This window comes from Phasianus colchicus, chromosome Z (assembly GCF_987193195.1).
Source record: "Phasianus colchicus chromosome Z, bPhaCol1.hap1.1, whole genome shotgun sequence".
Classification (NCBI taxonomy): Eukaryota; Metazoa; Chordata; class Aves; order Galliformes; family Phasianidae; genus Phasianus; species Phasianus colchicus.
In genome coordinates this window covers 79,834,198-79,850,466 of record NC_143476.1, presented here as the reverse complement: position 1 = coordinate 79,850,466, position 16,269 = coordinate 79,834,198, and the positions used below count along the sequence as shown (strand labels likewise).

The 16,269-nt window shown below is 40.8% G+C and overlaps 1 protein-coding gene across 5 annotated transcripts; it reads right to left on the bottom strand.

Moving 5' to 3' along the window:
* Positions 1-571: 571 nt before the first annotated feature.
* Positions 572-4,167, bottom strand: LOC149913120 (uncharacterized). Of its 5 annotated transcripts, none has more exons than XR_016462136.1 (3): positions 3,926-4,167; positions 1,850-2,023; positions 582-811 (listed from the first exon to the last, which is right to left on the bottom strand). XR_016462136.1 is itself a non-coding variant. In XM_090132136.1 (3 exons), exons 1-3 carry the CDS (start codon positions 4,124-4,126, stop codon positions 643-645), a joined length of 513 nt encoding a protein of 170 aa, XP_089988262.1. In that variant the 5' UTR covers positions 4,127-4,167; the 3' UTR covers positions 583-642. The 5 variants fall into 5 exon arrangements, 1 of the variants encoding a protein (XP_089988262.1); XM_090132136.1 differs by having other exon boundaries at positions 583-780; XR_016462134.1 differs by lacking the exon at positions 1,850-2,023 and having other exon boundaries at positions 572-811.
* Positions 4,168-16,269: the final 12,102 nt, after the last annotated feature.

Sequence of the window (16,269 nt, the reverse complement as noted above, 5' to 3'; positions counted from 1 at the left end):
TAATTTATAGTAAGTGAGATTATTGCTGGGAAAAGGACCTCTTAATGCCAGTTTTCTGTAGGGAAAAAAAAAAAAAAATCAGGTTGATCCAATAAGGGTGCTCAGAAATATACAAATAATAAAAGCTTTAAGGATCCAAAGCAATAACTGTAAAGTACATGCTGAGGCAACAGTTTGGAACAGGATTTTTCCGTTTATCTGGGAAGTAGGTAAGAGAGGTAGCCTTAGTGTCCTGAAAATGAAAATAGGTAGCATATTCTATCACTGTGTTCTTCCACAATGATACTTTATACCAGCTTATCCAGAGGAGCTCCAGTAGCAGAAACGCGGAGTAATTCAGTTTTGAGCCAAGCATGGATACACGGCGCTGAAATAGAGCATTCAACATTGGGAGGATGCAAATACGTCTGGAGAGCCCATAAACTGACCTGCATGGCTGCCCAGAACAAAGCTGGTACGTCAGTTTTGCTCATCGTACTCCTACAGCACTCAGTAGTGGCTCACCTTCCAAAGACAGCATTACTACAAAATGAGTAACTCATCCATGTAGCCACGTGACTGAACCATTAATAACTGAGAACAAGCCCTGAAAATGACTAAAAAGTGCATAATATTTATTAGAAAAAGGTATCAAAGGGTGTATCAGAGGTGATTTGTATCCCACGTGCTTTCTGCCTTCAAATGACGAGTTTCAACATCTTGTTGCTCAGATGTCCTAGATGTCTCACCAAAAGCCTCAGCTGCAACTCTCAAGTCAAAGGTGATGGTGGCATCTGGAATCTGCAGGATAGCAGTGTAACAGATCTGTCACCTGGATGTGGAGGAGCAATCCTTGTAAGAAACGCTTTCTGTCTGAACAGGATCCCATTTCATACTTGTGTTCTCTTGAGTCTTGTTCCAGCTCACCTGGATGCCTCATAAGGCACTGTGGGATTTGAGTTTTGATGGATCAAATATATATATACACATTTGTTTGTTTGTTTATTTATTTATATTTGATCCATCAAGACTCAAATATATGAAGTTCATATTTTCTTATGACTGTTCCTTTGTTTCGTCTATTGAAGCACTACAAGGACATGTTTCTCTGTTTTTGATGTCTCACGTACACATTAGTGTAAAGTAAGCTGATGAAAGCACAGGCACATGGAGATGGACAATCCTGAATTAATTCTACCAGATCTCACCTACCATTGACTCTATGTGGTATGAATATCTACTCTCTAGTGTTATGAATTACCACATTAAGTATAATGATTTGTCCTTTGTAGAAGTTTTTGCTTATCACATGCATTGTGGACAGGAACTACTTAAATTTCATGAGAATATCTTGAAGACAACAATGCTAAGAAGCAGAGGGATTAAAGCTGAAATGTATTTTACAAGTAAATAAATGGCCTTACTGACCTCAGTGGTTTGCCTGAAAGCTTCTTACGCGTCTAATAGCTAGATATCATTTGCATTTGAAACCAAGTTCCTACAAAAATTTTAACAGCTCATTCTCATTTATCTCAGTTCTAATTTCAGAGCTGATAGGAGTTAGATGAAACACCTGAAAAATCTGGCACTAAGAAATTCATCCAAGACCTTACTGTCATGACTGTGTGTGTACAAAGAGGGCTTTAACTGCCTTCATCTCACACCTCCATTCTCTGCTCATGGTCCATGAGCCCCGTGAAAGCTTAGGCATAGACATTTACTGCTTGCCTTGTCTATGCTGTAAGTCTACCTGTTCTTTCAGTCCTACCTTCTAGATGGCTCTTGGACCTATGCTGTATAACAGTTTGCAGTCCTGTTTCCAGTCCCATTTCTGCTACTTCTGGCTGAATTCCCTGGATGAACCTTGTACCTGATCCATCATTTTCCCTTGTGTGAGTCTCTTGATAGAACCAGTCATCAGCATCCCAACTCTGCCCTTCCTGCTTAGATGCGCTGGAACCATGTTCTGGTGGTGGCACTCTCTTGTGAGGTTGCTCCTTTCTGGTTTGTCCTCTCCTGTAGAGCTGTACTGCTCTTGCTGCTCCTTGACACACAAGACAGACTGATTTTTTGAGTATTTCCCCTGCTGAGTTGAGTGCATGTAAGCTCAAAACAAAACCTAGTGTTTTTACAAATACTTGTAAATTTTTCATTCATTGTGTTGGGCCAAACTACAGTCTGAGCAACTGTACTGTAAGAACAGAGAAACTTCCTGAAATTCTCCTGTACATTATGATGTCTAAGGCAAGTCTGAATCTATACAGACCAAATATTACCTATTACATGAACCAAGAATATGTCACTGATACATTAAAAGGGAACAGATCTCCTTTTAAGACCAATGATGAAGTCACTGCTTTTTTTTTTTTTTTTTTTTTTTTTTTTCAGGGAAAAATATCTGATAAAAGCTTTGGGATCATACAGCCCATTAATATATAATGAGCAGTTGTTCCTGCTTGATTACACAGTCGAGAAGAAATTCAAGATAAAAGGTAGAAAGCAGGGAAAAGAAAAACAGTTTTAGGAAGACATATGCAGAGCCTGATCATAAGCAAATTACTGGAACCTGCACAAATGAACTAAGTCAGTATTCAGTTTGTCAGATAGAGATGATAGTATAGATCAATGCAATGCATCGGTACTCTCTGCTATAGCCATCAAAGCATACAGAGCAATGCTGCTCAAATTGATCTGATGTGGAAAAAGCAGGTGATGAGAACATGCGGACACAGGGACTGCAAAAAATGGAAGCTGTGCTGCAAGCCATTGAGACATAAAAGATAGAAAGAGATATAATGCTCTTAGAGAAAACAAATATGAGGTCAAACACTATTAGAAGTACATTTTCATCTGGAGTCATGTGGGAATTCAAATGCAGAACTTTCATTACGTTTAATTGGTACCATTGTATGATTTCCCAGTGCACCAAGTTGTTAATGTAAGCCATCAAGAGTGGATTTATACTCCTGAAGATGCATTGAGGAACAGCAATTTCTCACTTTATTACGAGCTTTGAGCCTCTAAAATCCTTTTTCTTGGAGGATGCATTTTAATTGTCAGTCCTTTTCAATCTACCTATTAGAAAATGCCATTTGCAGTACAGAAAAATAATCTGTATGTTGTTAACCATTCTGGATAAGGAAATGAGACAGGAAACAAATACTTTTACTTTTGTCCCTTTCATTTTGCACTCAAGGGATTGTTTTGGCCTTGTCACGTTTATTAGTTTTATCAGAGTTCACTCTATGAATATTCCCCATGTAAGAGCTCAGCTGAACAGTTTTCAAAATAGGCTCCAGTTTGTCTAGATAAGTTCAAGATGTTGACTTCTCAGCTGTGACAACCTCGGGGGCTGGTGATTTGCTGGCACTAGTGGATGCTAATGGAAAAAAGGAACCCTCCCAAGTTAGCATTCCACTTCATTCTCTGCAACTAATTGATGAAGTGTTGGAAAGCACTCTGACAGGGCTGTGGATTCACAGAAAGGGGCATCTGAAGTGATTTAAAGGAGGAATTTATTTAGCAACATCAAGATTTCTTGTTTTTCCTATGTTGCATATCTGTTTTTATTCTTGCTGTCTAATTCCATCCTTCTCAGGAATGAAGAAGCCATTGAGAAGATGAACAAGAAAGAGTGAATATTTGTTATACATATGCCCAATATCCGGAGCTTTCAGCAGATGTTTAATCTCCTTTCAAATGCTTTTGTTTCTTTAGTGTTCTCCTTAGGAGCCAAATATTCCTTTTTTAAAGAGAAATGAACTTTATGAGATCAAATTTGGAACAAAATATGTGAATTCTGTGTGAAGGCTGTGGTATTTTTGTCTAATTTTCACCAATTACGAGATGAAAGATCATAAAATAGGGGAATAAACTTAGTTTAAAGTAGAGGAGCTCCAACTGAGACCAAAAAGGTATTACGAGCATTTACAAGCGTGCTAATTACCTTGCTTTTGGAGTTCAGGAGTATAATAACTTTCTGAAGTGTAATCAGTTCTTCATAACTCCTCAAGTTCATATAAAAATTTCTCTCTCTACTTTCTCCCAGGATGTTGGGGGATGTCCTTCCATCTCTTCTCATCAGCTTCCCTATCTGTCTGGAAACATTCATGCCGCTAAGTGACTCAAGGGCAGGGACTGTTCCCATGCTATGGGTCAAATGACACTGTCTATGTTGCACAAAGCTGGCTTGAGTTCTCCTTTGTGATGTTCCATGGCTCTAGAACATTCTTGTGTGCTTTTAATTTAGGTGTCTAAGCATAGAGAAGGAGCTATGCTCAGGGCTAGGGCCTCAGCTTATGAATGCCTGTTTGGGATAGTCTGGCCCACACTATCTATCCCCTGAACTGCTGCTCAGGCAGTGTTTCAGAGAGTATTAGCTGGCACAGACCAAAGTGGTATCACCGTTTGTGCTAGCAATTAAGCAGCAGCCCAGTGCTTTGGAATGCTCTCCTAAGACTGTCTCAAATGGAGATACAACCTTCGTGCACCTCTATCTTCTGCATGCTACCCCCTATACTGTGGGAAGTGCTGTGTTTTTTCCACCTTTCTATTCTGCTCCTGGTAAGCATATTCCAGTGATCTTGGAAAGGGTTCATCACAAGTAGATTTCTCTGCTGCCTGATCTGCTTCCTCCAGGAGAACACATAAAGTGTGAACCTTGCAGGCTCGAAAAAGGGCTTAAGTGCATTACAAGTGTCAGTGGCTGTTAAGCATTGTCCAAATATAACCACAGGCTCAGGAAGTCATTAGGCTGCCAAAGACCAACTACTGGGACAGTATAGCAGGCAGCAGATCACAATATTTTTCTAGGCGTCTGTTGCCAGTCCCTGTCAGAGATAGGCAACTAGGTAAGAGGTCTTGCTTCTTTGAAGTCCTGGTCATCATGACAGTTATGACTTTCTCAGTAGTGAAACTAATGACTGGATCTTCAAGAGAGAAGGAAGAGAGGGAAAATATACTCTTCAAGTTACTTAAGATGTTATTTTGGGGAATAAGTATATTGAGGAGATGGTATTCCTTGGGGAAACTTGGCTCCCAGTCTCACCCAAACGATATAAAATTTAGGTGTAGTGTTATTATCAAGTATGTTCTAGGAACTTTCATGTGTTTAGAAACACTGGCTTCTTAGGTAGAAGAAGGATTTAAAATACATGAGAGCTGTAATCACAGAATCATAGTACTGTGATATTTGGAAGATACCTCTGAAGATCATTGAGTCCAACTCCCTGCTAATGTAGGTTCCCTACAGTACAAAAAAACACTCTTTTTAATGCACCCCAGGTCTTCTTGGCCATAAGGGCACACTTCTGGCTCATGGCCAATTTGTTGTGTCCCAGGACACCCAGATTCTTCTCCACAGAGTTCCTCTCCAGCAGATCAGCCTGTACTGATGCATGCCATTATTCCTTCCCAGGTATAGGACTCTGCACTGCACTTGCTCTTGTTGAGCAATCTCAAAGTTCCTCTCAGGTCAGCTCTCCAGCCTGTTCAGATCTTGCTGAATGGGAACACAAGCATCTAGTACATCAACAGTTCCTCCCAGCTTTGCATCGTCAGCAAACTTGCTGAGGGTGTGCTCTATCCATTCACCCAGGTCACTGAAGAAGACATTGAACAAGACTTGACCCAGCACTTGCCCCTGGGGAACACTGCTAGCTTCACACCTCCAACTAGATTCTTCATTTTGCTGATAATAATTTTCTGATCTCTGTCCATAAGGCAGTTCTTAATCCACCTCACTGTCTGCTATCTATTGCACACATCCAGAGCTTACCAATGATGATGGTACTCTCTCGGAGAGAGTTTCAAAAGCCTTGCTTAAGTCAAGGTATGCAACATTCACCTTTCATCTACCCAACTGGTGATGACATCATAGAAGACTATCCTTGGTGAATCCATGTTGGCTTCTCCTGATAATCCTTTTTTCATCCACTTGCTTGGAGATTACATCCAGAGTAAGCTGCTCTAACACCTTCCCAGGAATAGAGGTGAGGCTGTCTAGTAGATTCTTGGCTCCTCCTCTTTGCTTCTTTTGAAAAATGGAGTTACATTAGTTTTCCCTCAGTTCTCAATAACCTCTCTTGTTCTCATTAAATCATAGAATGGCTTGAATTGGAAGGGATCTCAAGGATCATGAAGTTTCAACCCCTCTGCCATAGGCAGGTTTGCCAACAGCTAGATCACATACCAGGTTAGGTTGTCCAGTGCCCCATCCAAGATGGCCTTGAATACCTCTAGAGATGGGGCATCCACAACCTCTCTGGGCAATCTGTGCCAGAACCTCACCATCCTTTCAGAGAAAAACTTCTCCCTGACATCTAATATAAAAACCTTAGTTTTAAACCATTCACCCTTGTCCTATCACTATCTACCCATGTAAAAAATTGATTTCCCTCCTGTTTATAATCTCCCTTTAAACACTGGAAAGCCATAAGGTGTCTCTCATCAGCCTTCTCTTCTCCAGCCTGGACAAGCCCAGCTCCTTCAGCCTGTCTTCGTAGGAGAGGTGTTCCTGTCAAATGATTGTTTTCATGGCCCTAGAAGTTATCCAATGACCTTTCAAAGATGGTCAAAGAGTGACTTAGCAAACACTTCTGCCAGCTCCCTCAGCACTTGTAGGTATATCTCATCAGGGCCAGTGGATTTGTGTGCATTGAGTTTGCATAAACAATATCTGACCAGATCATCTTCTGCCAAAGGGAAGTCTTCCTTTCCCCAGACTCTCTCTTATCTCCAGGGTCTGGGATTCCTGAGGAACAGTCTTAGCAGTCAAGGCTGAAGCAAAGAAAGTGTTCAGTAGCTCTGCTTTCTCAATGTCCATTACCAGAGCACCCCTGTCATTCAGCAGCAAACCCACATTTTCCCTTGTCCTCCTTTTGCTACTGACATAATTAAAGAAGACTTTCCTATTGATCTTTACCTCCCTCACAGAATTTAATTCCAAGTTGGCCTTATTGCATCCTTACATGCCCTGCTAAGTTTCCTTGTGGCCAGATCTCCTTTCCACATTCTGTTGACTTTCTTATTTCATTTGCGTTTTCCCACAATCTCCTTGCTCATCCATATTTGTCCCCTGCCACTTTTGCCTAATTTCTTACTTCTAGAAATGCATCAATCTTGAGCTTGGAACAAATGGTGTTTGAATGTCAACCAACACTCTTAGATTCTCTTACCTTCCAATGCTCCAATACATGGAATTCTTCTAAGTAGGTCTTTTGAGAGGTGAAAGCTGGCTATCCTGAAGTTCAGGATTGTAATTGTACTTACTGCTTTATTTCTTCCACACAAGATCCTGATCTCTACTGTTTCTTGGCCACTGCATCCAAGGTTATCCAGCCTTCACAACCCCAACCAGTCCTTCCTTGTTTATAAGAACAATGTCCAGCAATGTCCTCCTCATTAACTTCTCCATCACCTGCATCAGGAAGTTATCTTCTACACACTGCAGGAACCTCCTGGACTGTGCATGCCTGACAGTATTGCTTTTGCAGCAAATATCTTCACCTGGTGAAGGAATGTAGCCAGCCCTGGGAGCACAGGTGGAAGCAATTCATCTGTATGGAAGGGATGGGCCACAGCTCCCTAACCTCATTTAAAGGCTGGCAGCCATAAGAGAAGCATCTCTACTTAGTGATCCCCTCCTTTGGGGTGCCCTTATCCTTGGAAACAAGTAAGCAATTCCTTGTTACAGGATTGTGACCATTAGCTTTCTTGCATAAACCAAAACTGGTTTAAAGCAGCTGTATCTGCTGCTGCCTGTTCTTATAATACTCAACAGAGATAATGATTCCATAGAAATCAAAAGCAGAGGTTGAGATTGCAGGTATTTGCCAGATATTGTGCCCATCTATCATCAGCACCCCCAGCTCCACCATTCTTGTCCTCAGATTATCTTATCCAGAGGTCTCCAAGTGTGCCAACAAATTAATTCCCTAGGAAGGTATGCAGGAGAGAGCCAACTGATAACAGACTGCATGCCACTTGTCAGCACAGAACTAGAACAGCCCTCTACATTATAAATAACTTTGGGTTACCTGGCTGTTAAAAGAAATGTGAAGGTCATATGATACTCAAGGCTGAATTTTTACATGAGCAATATGCAGGCTTAAGCTAAAAGTATCAAATTTTCTAAGAATTAAAAATCAGTTGCTCAGTCATTTTCTTCTTCTACAAAATAAAGAACTAAATGAACCCTAAGTAAAACTGTTGAGAATGTTAGGTTGTTACAATTACATTATTATGTACCTCCATTTTTGTTTGCCAAGCATTAACCATTCAAGGAGTCTTGCTGCCTCATTCTGGTTTGCTTCTAGTTTTGAAAGACAATGCATCTATTCCTGAGAGAAAAGTAAGGAGAGAATAGATTGCATTACATTTCTTAATCCAGTTCAAGAATCAGAATCATAGAATGGTTTGGATTGGAAGGGACATCAAGGATCACAGGGTTTCAGCCACCTCACTGTAGGCAGAGCTGAAAACCACTTGATTTAGCTATCAAGTGCATGCCCCATCCCTGGAAACCAGCTTGTATGGGGCCCTGGGCAATCTGATCTGGCACCTGATTGTGGCATGCACAGTCTCTCTGGACTGCCTGTTACAGCATCTCACCACCCCATCAGGGAAAAACTTCTCTCTGACATCTAATCTAAATCTTCCCTACCTTAGTTTAAAACTTAAACTTTAGTTTAAACCATTCCCCCTTGTCCTATCACTATCTACCCAGTAAAAAGTTGCTTATAATTTCCCTTTAAATAATGGAAGGTACTGGAGTCTCCCCTCAGCCTTCTCTTCCTCAGACTGGACAAGCCGGGCTCCTTCAGCCTGTCTTTCATAGGAGAGGTGCTCTAACCCTCATCTTCATGGCCTTCCTCTGGACCCATTCCAAAAGCTTTAACATCTTTCCTTTGCTGGATGTCCCAAGCCTGGACACAGTACTTCAGACAGGGCCTTGTAAGGGCAGAGTAGAGAGGGACAATCACCTTCCTTTTCCTACTGGCCACCCTTCTTTTGATGCAGCCCAGGATACAATTGGTCTTCTGGGCTGCAAGCACACACTGCTGGCTTATGTTAAGATTTTCACCTACCAGGACCATTAAGTGCTTCTCAGCAGGACTACTCTCAGAGAGTTTTCCCAGTCTGTACACATGTCTGGGATACCCTGACCCAAGTGCAAAACCTTGCACTTTACTTTGTTGTACCTTGTTAGGTTCACATTCGCCCACCTTCGAGTTTATCAAGGTCCTTCTGGATGGCATCCCTTCTGTCTGCTGTATCAACCACACCTCTCAACTTGGTGTCATCAGCAAATTTGCTGAATATACACTCTATCCCATTATCTGTGTAACAGCTAAAGATGTTAAAGATGTCCTAAGACAGACCTCCAAGGGACACCACTCATCACCAGCCTCCACCTGGACATAGAGCCATTGACCAGATCCCTCTGAATGTGGCCTTCCAACCAATCCCTTATTGATCTAAATGTCCACCCTTCAAATCCATGTCTCTCCTATTTAGAGATAAGGACACTGTGGGAGACCAATAGGCCTTTTCAAAGTCCAGGTAGGTGACGTCAGTTGCCTAGTTCTCTTTGTAAAGTGTATCAACATTTAGAACAAGTCTTACAATATGACAGTAAGACAATTGGGAAACATGAGATCTTTTATTGCTTGCATGAAAATCTATTCAAATATGGCAAAATGACAAACCAATAGAAATACTATTTGTAGGAATGTTTTAGCACACCCGAGCTAAATCTGAACACAATGAAGTACCATCCAAAAATTGGTCGTTTGGCTCCTAATCCAGAGTTTCTGCAGGCAATGCTATGCACCCTTTTCTGTTTAAATTTCTGCCCAAGCTAAACAAAGCAAACAAGCTCCATCCTGTTGTAACCTTTCAAGAATTTCTCCTAATAAGAATTGGCAGAATGACTTACTCCTAATCAAACAATCACATCGTTGATTTATGAAGTCTCATAAGCGCACATGATAAGATCAGAAGGGAAGTAAGGAAACAGTGCCACTTCAGTGACCAGCTCAGTACTAGATCAGGAAATGACTGTTCTGGGAAGAGTAGAAGCCATTTCTCCTTACTAAAATACTAACGTGATAAGTAAGCTGTCAGTTCTGTACTCACGACATGTTGCTCTACAGCAGAATTAGACATCTCCTTGGCTCCGCTACAGCTTCACTCCCTGTAACCCTTTATTCATTTTGACTAGCTGCTCTTGGTTGTTCTTAGATCAGTCTTGACTGTAAGTGACTGTTTGTCTCTCATATACCATCCTGATAATCAGAGAAAAACTCTTCCAAGTTGCAGTCAGAGATACAGTATGATGGGGAGCAGTTGATATGTTACAAAGTTTGTTCTGATTCCAGCCCATTTGCTTTCACCCTGGAGACAATAAAAGTTAGTACAAACTGGAGGCAAACACAAGGAGGGAAATGAAACAATGAATCTTTTCATCAAGCTAAGCCCTGAAGTTGGAAAGAGAAGCTGCGTGTATTTCTCTCAACTATGGATTGTTGAAAGAAAGTTGAGAAGGGAAAAAAATATTCTGTGCCACTCTTAAACAGTGTTAGAGATTAGGAGAGGACTTTCAGAAATAACTTTTAAAATACACAGCCTAACTTTATGTTAAGTAGAGAGATACCACAAAAATAACTGGAAGTATTGCTAGAAGAAAGCATGAGGTCATTTAGATCAACCCCCTGCCCAAAGGTGGAATCAACCATGTCTGTGTCGCTCTCAGTGTTACTTACCTAATTCATAGTTTCAGCGATGGGGACTCAAAAGTATCCCAAGCAATGTAATCCAGGGACAAATAACTAAATCTTAGCTAATGTTTTTAACAATTCCTGTCCTCACTGCAAAAAGCATGGAAACACATTTTATTCCTTCTCTCTTTTCAGTAACATGTAACATACCTGAAACTGCATCCTTCCTTCCCTTTTCTCCAGATTAAATAACCATATTTCTTTCCATCTTTCCGAATAGGTCATGTTTTTTTGGACTTTTTGACCTATAGCTTTAAGGTAGCACTAATCACTCAAAGCACAACAGCCTCTGCAACGATGAAACTTACATATACCAGTGTTATGTATAGTTGCCGGGTGGAGACAATTAGGCACTGGTTTAAAAACATGCTCATTCACTGCTTGTTCTTCATTCATATCCTGTCAGTTTTAATGATTTGCTGTGTGTCCTCATAAGCTTCTTAAACTTCTTTGCAGTACATTTGAATGGCACGTAGTAGAGTGAGGCCACACACAAGTCTGTACTGTGACTTAGTGCAGATATCTGATAGCACTCACAGCTTATGCACTTTGCAGGCTTGACAATACCAAGCACCTCCTGACCTCTGATGGACCAGGACACATATACCATTTGTAAAGATGCTCAGCAGCTCTCAGGTGGAATTTCTGATCAGAAGACCCACTTTTATCAGAATTTGTTCCTGACGTCTTCCCAGCTAAGGGAAGAGTCAACCTCACTATTGCTTCCAATAAGGGAAGAGTTCAACCTCACTATTGTGGTTTGTCAAATTTGACAGATTTTCCTGTAATCCTTTTCCTTTTACATATTAGCACACTGATATTTTGCATTAGGAAAAATATCAGAATTGATCACTGCCATCACGTTAGGGAGCTCTAGTCGTATCTGCAATTAGCTGAAAGGTATGGAAGAGGGGAAAGAGAAATATACATCGTTTTGAGATGAAGCATTAGTTGTGCTGTGCAATATGAAAAATAATGTCTTATGGAGGGTGTTGGATTTTGCCCTCCGACTACTTTAACAGAACAAGTAATAGAAAATATGTGCACAGAACAGAACAAAGATCAAGACGTGGGAGTTTTACATTCTTTCAAAAATCATCTTCAGATTCGTTTAGTTGAGGTTTGCCTGTTTGTGCATTCAAAAAACTGTAAAACTTATGACTTCAGCAGTGGAATACATTGAAATAAGTGGAAGTGCAGATGGATAGAAGATATTTCTATCTCTGTGGCACAGATGATCTTCTACTGTGCACTTCTGTGCACTTTCTGTCTAGTATGAAACTGCAGTGCAAAGCCAGTTAACACTGCTCTGAGACAAGTAGTTTCTTTTCATTTCCACTCAGCTGTATTAAAAATTTTACTAGTGGGAAGCCAGACCAAAGGAAAGGAAATATGTCATTATGCATTAAAACAGTGTTTGCTTTCAGTGGCTGGAATAAGTCTTCCCCAGGAGACCTTCCTACAAGATTATTTCTCCCTTAGAGAACTTTTTTATTCATGACTCTCACTTGCTTTGTCTTGGAATTTCTAAAAGAAACTATTATTTTCATGTTTCCAAACAGCACATGTTTCTAAAGGTGATGTTACTAAAAGCCTCTAACTCAATTCTTTGCCAGTCCAGACAGAGAGAAAACTTGGATAAAGATCTAGATATTCTACACATGAATTAAGATATTTTGTTATGGTGACAATACCATATTCAGATACAGAATGATGTATTGTAATGCTTTTCACAGAATCAAAGAATCCTCAGAGTTGGAAGGAACCTTTAAAGGTCGTCTAGTCCAACTCCCCTGAAATGAACAGGGACATTCACAGCTGGATCAGGTTGCCAAGACTTGATCCACCCTGGCCTTGAAAGTCTTCAGGGACAGGCCATCAATCACATCTCTAGGAAACCTGTTCCAGAGATTCATCACCCTCACTCTAAAATACATTTTCCTTATATCTAACCTAAATCTTCTCTCTTTAAGTTTGAGGCCATTTGCCCTTATTCTATCAACACAGATCCTGCTAAAGAATCTGTCCCCCTTCCTTTTTGTTATTCCCCTTTAGATATTGAAAGGCCATTATCAGGTCTCCTCAGAGCCTTCTCCAGGCTGAACAGCCCCAGCTCTCTCAGCCTATCCTCATAGCAGAGTTGTTCCATTCCATGCATCACTCTGGACATTCTCCAACAGGTCCATGACCCTCCTGTATTGAGGACTCCACATCTGGACACAGTACTCCAGGTGGTGCCTCATCAGCTCTGAGTAGATAGGCAGGATCACCTCCATCGCTCTGCTGGCCACACTTCTTTTGATGCAGCCCAGGATATAGTTGGCTTTCTGGGGTGCAAGGGCAAATTGCCAGCTCATGTCCAGCTTCCAATCTACCAGTACTCCCAGGTCTTTTTTGGCAGGGCTGCACTCAATCCTTTCATCCCTCAGCTTGAATTGGAAGTGGATGTTGCCTCGACCCAGTGGCAATCTTACTTGAGAACAGTTGTGTGTGTGTGGAAAAATACCTGATACTTCATGTTTTTGGAAGGAAGAATATTCTCGAGGAATTGAAACAATTTCACAGAATCACATACTGATCGCCTAGTCCAATCCCTTGCTAAAGTAGGTTCCCTACAGTCAGTTATATAAAACAACATCCAAGAGGGTTTTGAATATCTCCAGAGAAGGAGACTCCACAACCAACCTGGACACCCTATTCCAATGCTCTGTCACCATCAGAGTGAAGAAGTTCTTCCTCATGTTTGTGTGGAACTTTCTGTGTTCCATTAACCCTTGTCCTTTTGCTGGGCACCCATCCACCTGACACCCACCATGGCTGAAATATGGCTTGCAGAAAAATTCAGGACAAAAAACTTCAGTTCCTTTAGCAACTGTGTTAGCAACCCATGGAGGTCTCTGATGTGCATTAGAGGAGTCATAAGACACCAAATTTCTCAAAGAGTTTCTCAGAAACCTTCAGCTACTCCTGTGAGTTTTTTGTAATGTGGAAGAGCCTGTAGGGATAGCAGTTCTGTGCAGATGCCTTCATGTAATGGGAGAACATGGCTCTAATTATGCCTTTTCCTGAATTTGTATGCAGGCATTACTGGTCTGTGGTTTCTCTCCTATCCTGCTCCAGGATGGAAAGTGGAGTCTGATGAAAAACAGAACATACTCTCTTCTGTGTATTTCCCTAGAGTGAGGCATCGTAAGCTCCAAACTTTTCTAAAAACAAGGAAGTCCTTTAAACAAAGACTTATCCCACCAGATGGTAAAAAGCAAAGGGCTTCAATTCCTGGCTGTGACAATTCCGGGATTGAGTCAGTTAGTGCCAGTTTCAGAGCAGTAGGAAACAGAAAAAGATGAGGGTGCGTGCACTTATCAGCTGTAGTTTAATATGCTGCAAGAATAGTTTTAAAGGCTCTGACTATCTACAGACAAAAACCACTCCATGAGATAAAAATCATTATTGGATGTATCTGCCAAGTTCTCCCACTATTCAAGGGCAATATGTGAGGGCTTGCATTAGCTGTATTCCAACATGGAATCACAGCTGTCATCCTGTGACGGAGAGCTCAGAAGTACTTAAGTTTTGTCTAATTACACTTCAGATGTTTGAAAAATGAAAGTGGTCGTTATTCCTAAACTCTGCACTGTAAAACTATCACTTGGCAAATTAAAGTCACCTTTCTAGTATCAAACATTTGCACTGAGATTAAGATACTGTTATATCATTTCACTGTGTTAACAGTAGCACTAGAGTCACTCATGGCAGTGAAAACAGATCTTCAAAGTCAAAGGTTGTGCAATTTCTTCTGTTAATTGTGCTGGTCAGCCATAACTTAGTAGGCCTGGAATTGGTGTTCAGCCCAGCAGCTGAAAAGTCATGAGCTCAGCTCTGGGGAGTTTTGAAAGGTGATATCTCCTCCAGTGTGTGGCAAGTTATCAGTGCTCAGTTAACCCTCAAAATTCTGACTATAGTCATGACATTAATGTATGTTTTCCTTTGCAGCAGAATGTCACAGATAAAGACGTCATTCCTAGAAACATATGGGAAGATGGAAAGCATTTCAAAGGCACTATTCCCAAAGGAAAGCTCTAGAACATAATAAAATATAGACTTCAGTGTCTGTATTAGAAATCTCTGGACATGCCTACTCAGTACAACTTCAGTGCTTGATATACCCAGACTAGTATGACAGTCTTTGAAGTTCCGTGCAAGAAAAAAATCAGATTTCAGAGGTAAATCTCATGAATATTTCTTCATTATGCTCAAAAAAAAAAGTGGTGAAAGCCTATAGGAATCCCATGCATGCCTTCCAATCTATAAAGTGTCCTACCAAAGCCAAAGGCCAGCATGGTATCTATGGTACTGTAGCATCCTCACTGATGGCAATAATTCCCCTTATTTATATGAGATTGTTACTGTATTTCAGATGAGCAGCAAAGGATATGGATTATATATACTTGGAGGCAATAGAAGGGCAAGTACATTTAGAGTTACAAATGAGATCCAGAGATTTCAAGCTAATATTTTATCCAGTGTTAAAACCCTGAACTCTACCTTCTCTAACCAGCTGGGGAAATAAATGCTATTCATGCTTGTAATGCAGTGCATTACCTGAATTGCCTACTTCAAGGCCAGTCATGATTATCTCAAAAGTAGCTGAGGGATTTCAGCAGGAATCACATTCATAACCCTCCTTTAACTTCTCTCTTCAACCATTTTGGGTAAGTCTACTTAAGACCCTTTCTTTCCTCCCACCTCCTCCCTCCCCCCCCACTCCCACCAAGGGATAACTAGATATCTTTTTGCAAGCTAGTGCATAATACTTATCCTCAGATGCTTAATCAATTCTGAAATAGAACAATGGTATAATTTTACACTGAAAGCTAAACTGAAATACTATCCCTGTACAAATATCCACTCTAAAGCATGAAACACTGGTTGACAGCACCCAAAAGGCTTTTATAGCATCTGTTCACATTCATAACTTTGGGCCAATGAAGCTACCTCATTCTCCAAGTAGGGCAGCCACAGCCTCTGAGGAAAGACCAAAAGGATAATTTTATTCAACACTAAAAAGAATTGACAGTTAAAGAGAATTACTGACTCTGTGGACAAGAATCTTGCTGCTTCTGGATGCCAAAGCCAAACAATGAGGCATCTTGCTGCCTGCCCAAAGTAAATCTCAACTTGTCAACACTTGTACAAGTTTTGGTACCAGGTCTGAGATTTATCTTCTAGACTATGTTTTCAGGTTCCCCTTTGTATATCATGTCCAGCTCAATACTCTCCAACTCAAGATATAACTTATTTAGAGTACCAGCAGACTGATTCTTTGAAGTAGCATTGTTTCTCTGTACACAGGCTTGAGCTTCCAAAGATCTTATGTGTGGCATGTACATGATTTTCATACAGCTTTAACTGTAGATCCTATTTACTCACTTCTAATAACTCTGTACTGATGTCAGAGATTCCATTAATCTCAGGCAGAAAAGCATTGACTGCTGTGGACAATGTCATGTTT